This window comes from Staurois parvus, unplaced genomic scaffold, assembly GCF_062004578.1.
Source record: "Staurois parvus isolate SC_StPar_1 unplaced genomic scaffold, SC_StPar_1.0 ptg000185l, whole genome shotgun sequence".
Lineage (NCBI taxonomy): Eukaryota > Metazoa > Chordata > Amphibia > Anura > Ranidae > Staurois > Staurois parvus.
Window position 1 is genome coordinate 1101006 of NW_028317981.1, and position 18196 is coordinate 1119201.

The window sequence follows — 18196 nt, forward strand, 5'->3', positions numbered from 1 at the left end:
TCCACACTTGAGCCCAATCCCAGACCTGAGCCCACACACCACTGCCTGCGTTTTAGAAGAGACTACAACTGTAACTGTCAATTTGTGTTGTGACTGACAGCTGTGGAGAAAAACAACACAGTCGTCTACTAAACTAGTCTCTAGCGTAATAGATAGCTGTGTGGTGTTGTGGGCTTGTGCTTTTGTACATGATCAGTTCTGCCATTTATGACAGCACAAACTGACAGTTGTGTTCTCCCCTCTGATAAGTAGGTGGCTGCAGGCAGACTCAGGTCTGGGGCTGGGCTTGCATATGAAGTCAATAACTTTTTCCTTTCAGTATAAAAAAGGTAGCTGAGGAGGCACAGGACTTCACAAGAAACAGGAGGCTGCAGATGTTCATCCTTGCAGCTTCAGGGGGAGGAGGCTGTGCGAACACTGTGTGCTGAACCCCTTGTCCTCTGTGCACTGTCAGCCAATGGACAATGATGTATCCCTCTCCTCAATTCGCCATAGTCTGAAAGTGATGGGGCAAGCTTTCTGACTTTCTGACCACACTGCTCAGCAGCAACTAGACAAATTTGATGATACTGCATCTTTAGGAAGTAGGACACTCCTGTAGTGAATCCAGCCATTTCCTGTCCTAAACAGACTTTGACTGTTCTTGTGGAGGATATCAGTGTTTAAAGATCCTCTTAATAAAAGGCTAGAAGCCCTTTGCAAAGACTATTCTCCCTAGTGGGCCCTGCCCAGAAAATTGCTGCCATATTCATCTTCCAGGTCCTGGGCTTCTGGTCCAACGATCTATTCTAACTGATCCTTCAGTCCTCCAACAACTGAGTACCTTTCATTTATCTCAGGCCTCCAAGGCTAAGTCTGGGACTCAGTTTACCACAAGTCTTGGAATCCCAAATCTTCAAGATGCCACAACTTATCAGAGTGAAGGGATGTCTGTTAGCCTTCGTGCCTGCCTGGATCCAAGACAATTCTGTTAATGGTAGGGCCAGATGAAGCCTGTCTGCTGTCGGGGTGCAGTAAAAAAAATGTTAGGGGGCAGAGGATGGGGGGCCAGTAGGATGAAGAACATGGGTCAGTAGTTGAGGCAGAGATCAAAGGTCACTAATAATTAATGCACAGTTCAGAGATCAGTAGTAGGTGAGGCAGAGTTCAGGGGTCAGTAGTAAGTGACAGAAGACAGATTTTGCCTTACAGTGGGAGAGCCTTAAAGAGGTATGATTAAACAGAATCTATTTAGTTTCTGCACACATATATCACAGCCCTTGTACCTCCAAAATACTACTACCTACTAAGTCCCAAGTGGCAACCTCACAGATACACATAAACCTCATAATAAAGGATCTTTTTTAAATATTTAAATGTTTTCTATCCTGTATGCTTTTCTGAACATAAAAAGTAATCATTTTGTCTGTCGGAGCCTACCTTAAAGAAGTTCATTTAAACCAGCAACTGTTGGGACAATGAACACTTTGGTAAGGGCTATGTAATGTACAACATGCTCCCCCTCTACATCAGAGTCCTTCCCCAAAATCAGGGTCCCCAGTCACCTTCCTTATATCAGGGTCCTCGGAGTCACAGCCTCTAGCATTGCGGTCCCTAGGGTTCCTCATCCTTACATTAGGGTTCCAGAGTCCCCCCGCCATCATCCTAGAGTCAGAGTCAGCCTTTATTACATTAGGGTTCCCAGAGGCTCCTCCTACATCATGATCACTAGATTGATTCCCTTAAAAGGATGGTCCCCAAAGTTTTTCTTAGTTTCATCAGGTCCCCAGAGTCCCTCTTTACATCAGGGCCCCCCTTCCTCCTTACATCAGGGTCCCCAGAGTCCACCAGAAAGCAGTGTTCAGAAATATGAAATTGAATTACAGATAACGAGAGTGAAGGATAAAAGGAAGGGGGCACTTCTAAGGGTAGCCAGGCAAACAAATCCACAGAGGTAAAGTGTTAAAGTAAATCTCACTGATAACAGAACTTTCACTGCTCGCAGCCTTTTACTGCCAGGCTTACTACAGTGTACAGTGAAAAATCAGCATTGACTGGAGATGAAGATAAATAGTCAGCCTGGCAGTAAATTAGGCTGTGTGCAGTGAAAGTTCTGTTGTCAGGGGAGAAAATTTACTTTTTAATTTAAAACTTTAATTATTTGCATTTGTTTGCTTGGCCACTCTTGCAAGAAGAGTGAGAAGAGGGCTAATAGAACTTCAAATACACCCCTGGCTCAACATGGAAACGCTGCAACTGGGGCATATGTATCTTCTGCTCCCTCCTTCTCCAGCCCCTTGGAGAATGAGTTCAGCGGCTGGGCACAGCATCAGGGATGGAGGCAGGCAGGGCTGCCATTAGAAATTACCCACACAGTCTACTTGGCAGGGCCCTTCTCTTGGGCACCCAGGGGAATTATGAGGTGATGTGTGGGAGTGCCAAAATTGGGGTTAAACATTTTGGGGGGATAAAACTTGATCTTAAATACATTTTGGGGGGATAAAACTTTATCTTAAATACAGAGTGCAGGTACCTGAAGTAAGTAATCTACATAGTGCCAGTGTCAGTTGTACATATGTATTTTCAGAAAGTACAGAAAATACCTATTGATCTTGCCAAAAAATGCTTTGTCCTTGTCACTTTCCAACAGCTACACTGTCAGTTTATGATTCCCATTAAAGGATAAGTTCACCTTTTAAAAATAATAAATGCTCATCTTTTTTCAGGTAAAAAAAAGTGAATTTTCATTTATTTATTTGTAGGAGCCTGTAAAGCACTGCACCAGCAGATCGCGGGTGCAATGCAGGGCTCCTGTGCAGACTGTCAGTGTATCTGTGTGCTCGTACCTTGTAGAGACAGGCAGTTACACAATGACAAGAGGAATTAATGGACTATGAGAGCGCTCACTAGCACCCCTGCAGTCCATTGAGAACTACAAGCCATCAGCTTCAAAGGCTGTCAGTACTTGTAGTTCAATCATTCACAGAGATCTGTGAATGAATGATGGAGCTGTGTGGGTGGAGCCCAGCATGACCGTGCTTTTTTCAAATTGTGATAGTGGTTGTGGAGAGAAGATTCCTGGCTTGCAGTCACAATGGGGGGGGGGGGGGGGGTGTATCAGGGAGCTGCTGCAGGAGTTGGAACATGTAACGTGTTCCCAAAGGTAAGCTTATCCTTTAACTACTTCCTGTCCACCCTATAGCAGAAATACTGCTTTAGGGCAGCACAGGTATGCAAAATCATTTAATCATGGAATTTAAACATTTTTTTTTTACTAGTAATGGTGATCAGCGACTTATAGAGCGACTGCGGGAACTGATTTGGTGTCGCTGACATCCCCAGAGTGATCAATGCTAATAAAAAGTACTGACACTGTACTAATGGCACTGCGCAGGAAGGGGTTAACATCTGAGGCGATCAAAGGGTTAACGGTGTGCTGTTTTACTATGTGGGCTGTGTCGGTGGTTCACTGTGAGCACACTGCTTTGCACGCCCCCTACCCGGAAATGCAAAATCATATACATACACATATATATATGTGTGTGTGTATATGTATATATATATATATATATATATATATATATATATATATATATAGGGTGTGCAAAGCAGTGTGCTTACAGTGAAACACCGACACAGCCCACGTAGTAAAACAGCACAGGTAAACCCTTTGATCGCCTCAGATGTTAACCCCTTCCTGCGCAGTGCCATTAGTACAGTGTCAGTACTTTTCATTAGCATGGATCACTCTGGGGATCAGCGACACCAAATCAGTTCCCGCAGTCGCTCTATAAGTCGCTGATCACCACCATTACTAGTGAAAAAAAAATGTTTAAATTCCAGTATATATGCTGCCATTTGTAAACGTTATAACTTTCACGTAAACCAATTATTTACATGTATTGGGATTTTTTTTTTAGCAAAGATATGTAGCAGAATACATTTTGGCCTAAATTTATGACACAATTTGATATTTGTGGGAAAAAAAGGACGTAAATTCCATTTGTCAAAGTAACGCTAGCACCGTAACGAAAAAAATGGCCTGCTCGGGGGGGGGGGGGGAGTAAATCCTCTGGAGGGCAAGTGGTTAAAAACAGTCATCTGGTAAAATTTAAAAAGCGCACACACACATTCAAGATGTGCCAGGAATGGCTCCTGAATGCCAAAACTTGGCTGCTTAGCTGCACTCTAAAAAGCAATCCACTGTAGATTGCTTTTCAAAGCATTGGATAATGTGAACCTAGCTGAATAACAGTCATTATAAAGTTACCCATATTGCTGTCCTTTTAACATGGTTACAGCAAACTGACACCTATGCTGCACAGGTGTAAGGCTACCTTCACTATGTTAAAGAAGCGCAATATGGTTGGCAGTGACTGCTGTTAAAGTGTGTGTGTGGTGGTGGGGGGGAAGGGGGGTAGGCTGTGCATTGCATAGGCACTTCCAGCAGTATCCCATTGATCACTGCTGCAGCAAAACACTTTCTCCCATTCCTCCCTCACCTCGATCACTGCAAGAGCTTCTTTGTAGATCTGCTCCATCAATCCTCAACACAGGGAGCCTGCAGGGTGACTACTTTATTGCGGTGATGGACAGTGCTCCCTCTGTACCCACTGGCTGAGGAGGTAGCGGGAGGCCATGAAGCCCATCCCCTACTGCCTTTTCAGCCAATAAGTAGCTGAAGTCCTCTCAAGTCCCTCCCTCTTGGCATTACCCGCAATCAGCTGACTTGCTTACTATGCAGGCAGGCTGGGAGGGCCCTATGAGAACAAGGCTCAAGCGGGAGGAGGAGCTGATGGCTTTGGGGTGGGGAACACATGAAATCTGGTAGGTACAGCCCACCCCAGAACCCCCCTAGATCCGGCCATGGTTACTGGAGTCCATATCATGGCATCCAGGGGCTAAAAGCTAGAATTTTGATTGGGGGGGAAGGGAATCCTCAGTCCACCTGGTTTGTGTGTTTCAGTCCTCTGGCTGAATGGAAAAAAAAAACTGTGTATGGTCCACCTTAAGCCCTGTACACACGGGCCGAATATCGGGCAGTATCACCTGGTTTAGCAGGAAACGGCTGACATTCAGGTCGTGTGTACTGCACCCAGTCTGACAGAAGCCGGATGTTGGTCCAGCTTCTGCCGAAGAGGCATAATCTAAAAAGGTCTGCTGATTGGCTTCCAATCAGTGCTTTCAGCCAATGGTCCATGTTTTCTGGCAGATGGGCGGTCCACCTCTCAGAACACAACAGCACAGTGGTGAGATCGCTGTACTAACGCTTGTGTTAGTACAATGATCTGTCAGGTTTTTTTCAGGCTGAACGAAAAAAAACCTACAACATGTACAAGGCTTTAGATCCTATGTGGAGCATATGAGATATCTATATAAGGAGAGTCTGCCCTTGGGGGACAAATCTTCACTGTCCCTGGATCAGAGGGTACTATGTTTCTAATCCCTGGACCAGGGGGTAATATATTTCTGTGTCCACAGGCAAAAATGTTGGTCACTGGAAGAGGGCAAGTGCTTTCTTCCCTTGAAATGAAAAACTGTCTCCACAGATACAAGCTTCTGTGGCATAGGAGGTGTGGTGGACTCTGTTATCACAGATAACCTAGTTGCTAGCTGACACCCCATGACAACTTCCAGAGCGTCCACATCTGTTGTCCCTGTTTTAAGTTGATGGATTTCAGACCATGATTGTTGAGGAACAGAGGCATTTTGGAATCTGTTATTTCTAAGTTCACGTCAAGCAAGGTTTGCCATGGTACTTGAAGTTGGTGTGAGTGTTTGGATTTTATCCCTCATTCTTTTTTCAGTTAGTAGGCTCCTTTCTATCCTCCAACTGGCTGATGATCAACGCTTGGCCCTTAGTACAAATAAGCTCTAAATTCCAGCCTTGGCTGTTCAGTTCCAGCGGCCTTTGACACACCATTGCTTGGTGCAGAATCTCAAATATTATTATTATTATTATTAATAATGGACTTTTAAGGTGCCCCAAAACGATTACAATATGAGGGGGTACACATCACTATAAAACATTTTTTAAGACATTATAAAAGAAGCATATAGCATTGTTGAGGAAACATGGAAACCCACATACAAATATTAATCTACATAGATTTATTTTTCTCTATTAAACATATTACTGGCCTAGTCCAAACACGATGGGACATTGTCCCCTTATTATGAATTAGCTTGCTACTTCATTGAAGATTTCTCTACGCGTTTCACAGGATCAATAGCCTGCTTCCCCAAGAGGGTATGCAGAGAGGTCATATACTGTGCTATGTTATCTAAGGGTGAGTTTAAAAAAAAAAACAAATGCACCAAAACAATGATAATATTGTATTATTAATAACTTGCTGCGTGTAACATGTATTAACTTGAATAATATACTTGCAGAACACCATACTTACTTGGGTAAAAACAAATGGACTGGACACTCCCTGGGGGGGAAAGGGGGGGTCAAAGAAGGGGCTCAAACAAACCACCACCCAGCATATTAGAGAGCTCATCACCAGATGCCCCCCCACACAGGGACCCTAACAAGATACAAATATAAAACAGATGCAGCTTTAGCAAAGTGACATATCGATTGCCTACCCTATAGTTTAATAATAATAGTTTACCCTATTAAGTTTAGTGCTTCAGTTGCATGTGCACAAATATTTGTTTTCTTTATAGGCTCGTCACTTATTCAACTTTTTTTTTTCTTATAGGCTCTAGCATTAATTGAACTGTACAATGCTCCAGAGGGGCGTTATAAACAAGATGTGTATTTGCTACCAAAGAAAATGGGTAAGTATTGTGTGTATTTTTTTTTTTAAGTTTTCCTTAAACATTTGGTTATGGCACTGTTTGAGCTTGTGCAGGCCCATAAATCTTATATAGTACCCAAACATCTTTAACAAACATTTGCACAGAAACCGGTACTAAATCAAAGTGATTAACAGGCAGATATGTATTGTATAGCCACAAAGAAAATAACTTGCATACCGATATTATACACTCACCAGCCACTTCATTAGTTACGCCTTGCTAGTGCCAAGAGAATATCCCCCACACCATTACACCACCAGTCTGAACCGTTGATACAAGGCAGGATGAATCCATGCTTTCATGTTGTTTACGCCAAATTCTGACCCTACGATAAAAATGTTGAAGTTGAATCAGTCTGTCCATTCTCCTCTGACATCAGCAAGGCACTTTCGTCCACACAACTGCCTCTCACTGGATATTTTCTTTTTTTTGGACCTTTCTTCGTAAACCCTAGAAATGGCTGTGCATGAAAATCCCAGTAGATCAGCAGTTTTTGAAATACTCAGACCAGTTCGTCTGGCACAAACAACCATGCCACGTTCAAAGTCACTTAAATCCCCTTTCTTCCCCTTTCTGATGCTCGGTTTGAACTTCAGCAAGTCGTCGTCAGCACGTCTAGATGCCTAAATGCATTGAGTTGCTGCCATGTGGATGGCTGATTAGCACGTTGTGTTACTAAGCAATTGAACAGCTGTACCTAATAAAGTGGCCTTTTACTAGAGTCAGGATGAGATGTAAAAATACCCATGTTCATTCACTATCACAAACTGTTACGGTCATCTTGTCAGATCTATAATACTTATTTAACACCGAATTACAATTAAGGATATTTATGCATAGTTACATTAGTCCAGCTTGGCTTGATCCTTGTGGAAGGGGAGCATCACTGTTGTTGCTGCCACTACTACAGGGTTCACTATCTTCCAGGTCTTGTGCTGAGCAGCTGCCCTGCTGCATAGTGAACACAAGGGGTCGCACAGCATTCAGAGAACACCTTGTATTTTCTTAATGAATACATATTGTTCTCTAATTGGCAGCACAGTTGCTAAATGGTTAGCACTTCTGCCTGGCAGTACTAGGGTCATTGGTTCAAATCCCAACCACGGCACCACCTGCCTGGAGTTTGCATGTTCTCCCTGTGCCTGCGTGGGTTTCCTCCGGGTACTCTAGTTTCCTCCCACACTCCAAAGACATGCTGGTAGGTTAATTGGATCCTGTCTAACTTGGCCCTAGTATGTATATGTATGAATTTAAGTTAGGGACCTTATGCCCCTTGATGGTTATGGACTGATGTGAATGTACAATATATATGTAAAGCGCTGCGTAAATTGACAGTGCTGTATAAGTACCTGTAATAAATAAATAATAATTGGATGAAATGGGTATCGAGACCTTACTGCCCTGCCTTTCCACCATGTCCAGTCAGAGATTGACACAGCGGGAATTCGTCTACAGATCCCAGCCAATAATTCATGGCTGGGACCTGCTGACTGGCTATGTCGAATCACAACCTAGAGCCCCATGTTGACAAACAACACAGGGCTCTATACAGAGCCCTACTAGGCAGGGAAAAGAAGCAAGTCAATCTGTACTACAAAGCAGCACACAGTACACACATTAACACTTGTTAGACACACAACTCACTGATTGCCCCTAGATGTTAACCCCTTCTCAGCCATTGTGTCATTAGTACAGTGCCAGCGTATATTAGTAGCACTGATCACTGTATTAGTGTCACTGGTGATGTCAGGGGCAGTTATTTCCCACAAAGTGTCAGTGTCAGATTGCCTGCCGCACTATCACAGTCCCACTATAAGTCGCTGATCGCCGCCATTACTAGTATAAAAATTTCCAGTATATATACCATCATTTGTAGATACTATAGCTTTCACGCAAACAAATTAACCACCTCCAGTTCAGGCACTTTCACTTCGTATCTGAGCCAATTTTCAAATTTCAGCACTGTCACACTTTGAATAGCAATTACTCAGGAATGAAAACTGTACCAAAATTAAATTTTTATCATTTTTTGAGACAGAGCTTTCTTTTGGTGGTATTTAATCATCATTGGGTTTTTGCTATATAAATGAAAAAATACCGATAATTTGGAGGAAAAAACACAGTTTTCCTAGTTTTTGTTATAAAATTTAGCAAATAAATAACCTTTCTTCATAAATTTGGGCCAAAATGTACATTTTATTATCTGCTACATTTTTTGGTACAAATAATCCAAAACGGTGTATATTATTTAGTCTGTGTGAAAGTTAGAGTCTACATATTTTATGAAGTATATATATTTGAAAATTGATCAGGGTGCTGGTACGGGGTATGGCGGTGATGAGGACACTGGTATGGCATATGGCAGTGATCAGGGCACTGGTACTGGGGTGTGGTGGTGATCAGAACATTGGTGTGGCACATGGCAGAGATCAGAGCACTGGTATGGTGTATGGTGGTGAACAGGGCGCTAGTATGACGGTGATCATGGCACTGGTATGGGGTACGGCGTTGATCAGGATATTATTTTTGGCATACGGCGGTGATCAGGATGCTGGTATGGGGTATGGCGGTGATCAGGGCGCTGGTATGGGGTATGGCGGTGATCAGGAGGTTTGTATTGCGTGATCAGGAAGTTGGTATGGTGGTATAACAGTGAGAGCTGGTGACACATGGAACTGGTTACGGGCTGGCGGCACTCTTTATTAGTTCTACACGGGGGTCAGTGATCAGGGACACTGGGGCAGGCTGGCACTGCACTCTGGGAGTGTACATGTAGTGTGACAGGCTGCTGTACACTCACAGGCTGCAGCAATGGTTATCTTTGCTCTCACAGTGAGAGCAGAGAGAACCAATGCTTACTTTCAATTTGCATTGTTTACTATGTGATTGCTGTGATTGGATACAGCAATCACATGGTACAAGACCATGTGATCACCTGGACACACTGATAATGTGATCCACTGTGCCAGGTGGCACATTGATCACAGGGTTCCAGGTGCGGACTCTGTGAGTCACGCAGAAGCCTCCGATGCGGGCTTACATACACAGTTACGTTTGTCCGCATCAGCGCTGCTTGCCGTCCGCCATTTATAGGCTGTGGGTGGATAGGAAGTGGTTAACATACACTTACTGGGATTTTTTTTTTTTTTACCAAAAACATGTAGCAGAACAGACTGTGACCTACATTTATAGCGAAAGTAGATTTTTAAATTTTTTTGTACGGTATTTTTTAGTTTATAGAATAATAAAAAAACATTGATGATCAAATACCACCAAAATAAAGCTTTATCTGTCTCAAAAAAATGCTAAAAAATTCATATGGGTACAGTGTTGCATGACCACGCAACTGTCATTCAAAGTGTGATAGCACTGAAAGCTGGCCTGGACAGGAGGGGAGTGAAAGTGTCCAGACATGAAGTGGTTAACATATTGCATTATCCATACAAGATTTCTGTAGCTAGCTTCCTAAATTCGAAATGCCAGTATCATTATCCACAATTTATTCACCACTGGGATTTTTTTTGCTATGCAAATGAAAAAGTCCAAAAAGTTTGAAAAAAAAGTGTTTTTCTTATATAAATTGTATTTCATCAAAATTTTTTACATTTTTATTTTATTTTTTTATGTTTTTTTTTACATACTATCACCCTAGCAGTACAGTGTCACCATGGTGATACTGTACTACTTGTGGGGGGTGATGAAGGTTTTTTTTATTTATTTTTTTTTACACTGATTGCTTTTACACCTATAAAGGCTGTAAAAGCAATCATTTCTCCTTCTCCCTGGCTGCATTCTTGCAGCCATTAAGAACTACTGTGTGAGCTGTGATTGGTCACAGCTTGTCACATGGTACAAGGCTGTTGTGAATAGCCTTGTACCATGTGACCTCTGTGATCATTCACAGATTTCACATGTAGTAAGCAATGATGTCAGAATTGACATCTTACTACTCTGCATGTGATCACTGATTGGCCAGAGGTCCCGTCCGATGGTCGGTGTTCCACTGTGTCCGGAGGACACAACGGGCACCGGATTGCGGTGCTGTGCGCTCCCAGGGAGCGCGCACAAGCAGGGTGCGGGGAAGCCATTTATAAATGGCCACCCGACCCTGCACTACCACCGTCCAGCCGTTTTATATACAACGGCCGGACGGGAGGTGGTTAATGTTGCTTTACCTGAGAGAATAAACAAGCATTCAAGCTAGGGAACATACACTGTAGTTCACTAGATTTAGGTGGTGTACGTTTACATCGTGTACTTGTGATGGGTTAAAAAGATTGTTCTACTTCTCAGAGTAAAGGTGACCAGCCGTATAATATTAGAAATTTGTATCAAACAAACATTCTTGCTAGAACTTTCGTAGAACATTATTCCCCGCATCACTAAGTGAACTAATTGAGCTCAAAAGCCCTTAAAGTGTTACTAAACCCAGGACCCTATGCTATAGTACAGTGCACAGAACATGGAAGTGCAATTATTTTAGTAAATATAAACTGCTAAATACCTTTTCTCATCAGCAGTTAGAGCAGTCTTGTAAATTCAACATAGCATTGGTTAAAGCTTGTTGAAGGAGTTTTCTTTATGCTCCAGGAGGATGCAAAACCCCTGACCCTCTGTCTGGACAGTGTTGATTGGCCCTGTGCTGATCACATACACTCTCCCATGAAAAAAAAAAAAACCTCTCTACCACACACTAAACTGAGTATGTGCATGTGGCTACGGGTTCAGTCTGTCTTATCAGGTGGACATTTGAACAAGAGGAGGTGCAGAGAAAACAGGATCAAACTGCCTTTTTACACAATGCAGAGGATTACCCCTTAGGTTCCACAGTGAGTATAACAAGCATGCTTTACTGCATATACAGGCTGATTTTACTGTTGTGGGTTTAGTAACACTTTAATATTTCATACAGATTTGCTATTTGAATGTAATCACATATGCATTAAACAGGTTTAATTAGAATATGTACAGTTTGTTTGTGATAAAAAAAATCACATTCAGAGCTAGAATTAAATTTGTTAACAAAAAATTTCCACCCTGCTCCTTCATATTTTTGCTTTGTTTTACTGACGTTTTTTGTCATTTGTTCCGAATCATATCATACTGATTACAAGAAAGATTTAAGTAAAACTTATTCATTGATTTATAAAACTGATTTTATTTATTTGTAAAATATACAATGTAGCCCTTGTGCTGGAATGTTTGGAGACCTCTGCTTTAATTCACTGCACCAAAACAAGTATGCACATTGAGTTCACTTGCTGTATGCTTTTTTTCGGGAAGTGATGTAATATGTTACAATCATTAGAATGAATATCAGCTAGCATTTTCTGAGGGCTGTCAGTAATTGCAATCTACATACAGTATTTTTCTTTTGCTTTAAATAGTTTATTTGGACCAAGCTGGCCCAAGCAAACTATTTCCTTCACTAAGTGCTGCATTGGCTATAAGTGCTGTATGAACGGTATGTAGCTATATATAGTACAGAGTGCTGGGTTCTGGCTGTGAGACAAAGATTTCCCATCTTGCACCCGGAACAAAACTGAGTCGGTCTGAGCAGCGCATTCTGTGAATAGATACAAAGCTTGAATATGCTGAGTCTATGACTACCAATAATATAAGGGTACCACGTCCCAAATATTACATAACAAAAGGAGAGGAACAGAAGGGTGAGAGTCTCTAGGTACCAACCAACAACACCATTAAGTTTAAAAAAAAAAAAAAATACAATGATTTTATTGAACAAAGTTAAAAATATACATGTAACACAAAATGGACCAATCTATATTTGGACATCACTTGTTGAATAATTTGGTTGACTTCCATATGGAGAAACTGCCTCAAATGGGGTTCGGAAACTTTGAAACCTCAATGCATTTCAGGTCTTAATGCGCTTTCATCAGGAAGGAAAGATGGTCTGAAACAGAAGTGAATATGGATAAATACCACATGTACATACAAACACAAAATAAAGGCATTCAGAGTACAAATGTTGTACAAATAATAAAGGTGCAGCGCTAAGAGTAGGAGTAATATCATGCAAATATCAACAGGGAAAGAGAACAGAGATTAAGAAATATACAATGTGCAAATTGGTTATCAAGGGCACATTGGGTAATATAAAATTATTGGTCAAAAATCAATATAGTGTCCAAATCACAAGAAATGTGAGTATAGGAATCTTGCAGGGTCCCGTCTATCGGTGAAGATAAGTGATCCAAAGGTGAAGATAAATAAATAAGTGGAATGCGCACTCACCAGAAGTGCGTTTAAAATACGCATGAAAGAAGTTTCCTCTATCAACAGATACATCAAGGTCATCTGCGTTCTGGTCAGGCTGCACTCCCAAACATCCTTTGGTCATCCGTTATGACAGGGCTTCAGGGTTCATCAGACAATCGCACACATCCGGGGTCCCCTTTTAGAATAGGCACTGCGGAGGGTGGCGCTCATAAACAGAGCCCAATAAGGGACATAACATAGTGTGATACTGCATAAATGAACTTTATTGAAGTATGTAGAAATCAAAGTAAACAATACTGACCAGAAAATTCAGGATGGCCACCTGCGGTGGCTAGATGTCCAAATGCTGTAGCCCCTGACGCGTTTCGTGCTGAGCACGTATTCATAGGGTGCAGGGCTTACAGCAGGATATCTGTGCATGGCTATTTATATTCTGAACTGGCGATCGCGCTTATTGCACCCGCCATTTTGCCGGCGACCGGCGCATGTGCAGTTCGCCGGCGCCATTTTGTCGTGGATCGCGATGAATAGTAATCTTCCCTCTTGTCACATTGTGTGCACCTTATGGCGCCGTTTTGTTGGAGGGAAGAGAAACACATAACGTGTTTCTAATCAAGAAACACATCCATATAAAGCTATGGCAAAATACGAGAATGTGAAAGAAGATTGGGATGGATAAACAAGATTAGTATCCATAGTGCATTGGGCAGTAAAAGGGTAAAGGTGAGGTGGGGAAAGTAACTTATAAGACTTTATAAAACCTTATGAATATATGACAAAACTGCATTTGTTAAAATATGCGATGCCCACCCATTTACACATATACATGAACTAAACATAATAGTGATGTATAAAATGTGTAATTAAAACAAAAATTAATTCAGACGAATATAGTTCGGGAAATTAGCATATGTACCCAGCTGGGTGTGACATCAATTTATGGATGTCATATTAATAAGTATTTTTAAAAAAGAATATATATAGCAACTATACAATAAATTATGTCAATTATAAACAAATTAAAATACAATAAAAATCATGGTCAGTAAAACATACAAGGTCAGTAAAGTATATATAGATAGTAACATATAGAAAAATACAGTAATTAACAGGCAATGATATACATGATATAATAAAAGGATAACTAAATAAAATAAAACATATCATGGATAAATGAGCTATATCATAAGTAGATAAAAATTATGAAAAATAATATATATAAAAAGTATATCATGAAGGGATAAAATTGCAATGACAAGAACTAATAAGTCAATAAACCAGTAAAATAGCATATAAATATATATATATGTACATACGTATACAGTGGGGATCGAAAGTTTGGGCACCCCAGCTAAAACTTTTTATTAATGTGCATAAAGAAGCCAAGGAAAGATGGAAAAATCTCCAAAAGGCATCAAATTACAGGTTAGACATTCTTATAATATGGCAACAAAAGTTAGATTTTATTTCCATCATTTACACTTTCAAAATAACAGAAAACAAAAAAATGGCGTCTGCAAATGTTTGGGCACCCTGCAGAATTTATAGCATGCACTGCCCCCTTTGCAAAGCTGAGACCTGCCAGTGTCATGGATTGTTCTCAATCATCGTCTGGGAAGACCAGGTGATGTCAATCTCAAAGGTTTTAAATGCCCAGACTCATCTGACCTTGCCCCAACAATCAGCACCATGGGTTCTTCTAAGCAGTTGTCTAGAAAACTGAAACTGAAAATAGTTGACGCTCACAAAGCTGGAGAAGGCTATAAGAAGATAGCAAAGCGTTTTCAGATGTCAATATCCTCTGTTCGGAATGTAATTAAGAAATGACAGTCATCAGGAACAGTGGAAGTTAAAGCAACATCTGGAAGACCAAGAAAAATATCAGACAGAACAGCTCGCAGGATTGTGAGAAAAACAATTCAAAACCCACATTTGACTGCACGATCCCTCCAGAAAGATCTGGCAGACACTGGAGTTGTGGTACACTGTTCCACTATAAAGAGATACTTGTACAAATATGGTCTTCATGGAAGAGTCATCAAAAGAAAACCTCTTCTACGTCCTCACCACAAAAATCATCGTTTGAACTTTGCGAATGAACATATAGACAAACCTGATGCATTTTGGAAACAAGTTCTGTGGACCGATGAGGTTAAAATTTAACTTTTTGGCCGGAATGAGCAAAGGTACGTTTGGAGAAGAAGGGGCACAGAATTTAATGAAAAGAACCTCTGTCCAACTGTTAAGCATGGGGTTGGATCAATCATGCTTTGGAGTTGTGTTGCAGCCAGTGGAACAGGGAACATCTCACGAGTAGAAGGAAAAATGGATTCAATAAAATTTCAGCAAATTTTGGATGGTAACTTGATGCCATCTGTGAAAAAGCTGAAGTTAAAGAGAGGATTGCTTCTACAAATGGATAATGATCCTAAACACACCTCGAAATCCACGGGGGATTACATCAAGAGGCGTAAACTGAAGGGTTTGCCATGGCCTTCACAATCTCCTGACCTCAACATAATTGAAAATCTATGGATAGACCTTAAAAGAGCAGTGCGTGACAGACAGCCCAGAAATCTCAAAGAACTGGAAGACTTTTGTAAGGAAGAATGGGCAAAGATACCTCAAACAAGAATTGAAAGACTCTTGGCTGGCTACAAAAAGCGTTTACAAGCTGTGATACTTGCCAAAGGGGGCAGTACAAAATATTAACTCTGCAGGGTGCCTAAACTTTTGCAGATGCCATTTTTTTGTTTTCTGTTATTTTGAAAGTGTAAATGATGGAAATAAAATCTAACTTTTGTTGACATATTATAAGAATGTCTGATCTGTAATTTGATGCCTTTTGGAGATTTTTCCATCTTTCCTTGGCTTCTTTATGCACATTAATACAAATGTTTAGCTGGGGTGCCCAAACTTTCGATCCCCACTGTATACCCATACACACACACACACACACACACACACACACACAGATGCATAGCCATATATCAGGAATATATATCATGGTGTGATAAGATGTGTAAGATCGATGTAGATAAAAAATCGATATAGGATAAAATCATAATGTTATAATAGTATAATGAGATTATTAATTTAAGAAAAGCCACCCAATATCGGATCAAGACGAATGACTAATGTATATCAAAAGTATATTGTATAAAATATATGTAAAAATATATGTAAAAGGATGTTTCAAGGCTCACAACTATGTACAAATGGGATACTTTAGCTGTTGTCTATGAAGCAGTTCAAATCAAACTCAATATTATGTCCATTAGGGTGTAGGGAACCTAGTTCATAGATCCATTTGGACTCAAGTTGTGACACCGCTCTTTTTTTATTTGATCCTCTCCAATGTGTATTAATAACCCCTATGCCCATAAATATCAGTGAAGATGGGTCTTTGTTATGCTGGGTTTTATAATGGAGCGACAGAGAGTGTTCTTTATATCCCTTTTTAATATTGTTAACATGTTCTCTTAATCGATCTTTTAAACGTCTAGTTGTTCGTCCTATATATTGTAGGTTACATGGGCATTGTAATAAGTAGACCACGTGTCTACTAGTGCAAGTAATAAAATCTTCAATTTTGTAAACATTGCCCTTTGTTGTGGATTTAAAACGTGTGTTTATTTGTAAATCTGCTAATCCGACAGATCACACATTTTCTACACTGGTAAAAAACTTTCATATTTGGAAAAAGTGGGACGTGCTTAGGAGGATCCATAATATTGGGAGCTATTTTGTTCCTGAGTGGTGTGGCTTTTCTAAAGGTGATTTCTGGTTTGCCTGGTAAAATTTGCTTCAATATTGGATCTGACTTTAGGATTTTCCAATTATTTTTAATTATTTTAGCTATAGATTTATGCTGGATAGAGTAATTGGTGATAAATGGACAGATTCTTTTGGGTCTTACTATAGTATCATTGTTCAGCATCAAAATTCTATTAGATCTGCCAACATCCTCCATGACCTGATTGAGTACATTTTCATCATACCCCTTTTCCAGAAATTTCATCTTAATAGTAGATGCTTGTTTACAGTATGTATTAATATCTGTGCAGTTACGTCTAATTCTGGAAAATTGTCCTTTTGGGATATTTTTAGCCATACAGGGTGATGGCAACTGTCTAAAGGAATGTAACTGTTTCTGTCTTTTTGAAAAATGATTCAGTTACAATCTTAGCATTCTCGTTTTTTAGGGTCAGGTCGAGAAAATTGATACTATGTTGGCTGTAGTTAAAAGTGAGTTTGATATTCAGTGTATTAAAATTCAAAGTTGTAAAAAAATTTAAAAGGGCCGGTTCCTCACCATTCCATATGAGGAGGATGGCATCTATATATCTTTTATAAAACGAAAGTTCAGGCCAATCTCTGGCATAGATGACATCCTCCTCCTATCTGGCCATAAAAAGATTTGCCAAGCTGGGGGCAAACTTTGCCCCCATAGCTACGCCTTTAGTTTGCAGATAAAATTGGTGATTAAACCAAAAATAGTTACTCGTCATTGCAAAATCTAAAAGAGATAAGATAAAATCTTTTTGTAAAACTGACATATTGTTAAAATCATTTAAAAAGAAATCAACCGCCTCCATACCGTCAGCATGGTTTATACTTGTGTATAGAGACACCACATCTGCTGTGACAAGAAAAGTGGATGCATTTGTAATTATATTGTCAACATCTTGGAGTACTTGTTTAGTGTCTTTTAAATGCGCTGGAGTCTTAGTTACGAGTGGTTGCAAAAAGTAATCTATATACTCGCCAATTTTTGAGGAGAGAGATCCAATACCACTTATGATAGGCCTTCCAGGGGGATTAAGAGGGTCCTTATGTATCTAAGGTAATATATAAAGGACAGGAAGTCTAGGTGCTATAGGACACAAAAATAGTTTTTCTTTTATATTTATAATTTTATCGTCATATCCTTTTTGTATGATGGATTTTAATGTTTTTTTATATTGCACTAGCGGATTATTTGGTAGTGGTAAATATGTGTTTTTATCACTCAAAATGTTATGAACTTCTTTCACGTAGTCTGTTTTATTTAAGACCACCACCCCACCTCCTTTATCCGCTGGGCGTATTACAAGATCCTTTCTCTCTAACAGAGAGTCAATAGCCTTTATATTGGGATCATATTTGTTAACACCTTTTGTTT

The 18196-nt window shown here is 40.3% G+C and overlaps 1 protein-coding gene across 3 annotated transcripts in view; it reads left to right on the forward strand.

Annotated features, from left to right (window-relative positions):
* The window catches only part of LOC149462135 (S-adenosylhomocysteine hydrolase-like protein 1), a 461588-nt gene that overhangs the window by 399299 nt on the left and 44093 nt on the right, over positions 1-18196 (forward strand). For all 3 annotated transcript variants that reach the window (XM_089677371.1, XM_089677372.1, XM_089677373.1), the window contains exon 15: positions 6690-6768. In XM_089677371.1, the coding sequence (XP_089533497.1) occupies positions 6690-6768 (79 nt within the window). The remainder of the gene's footprint in view (positions 1-6689; positions 6769-18196) is intronic.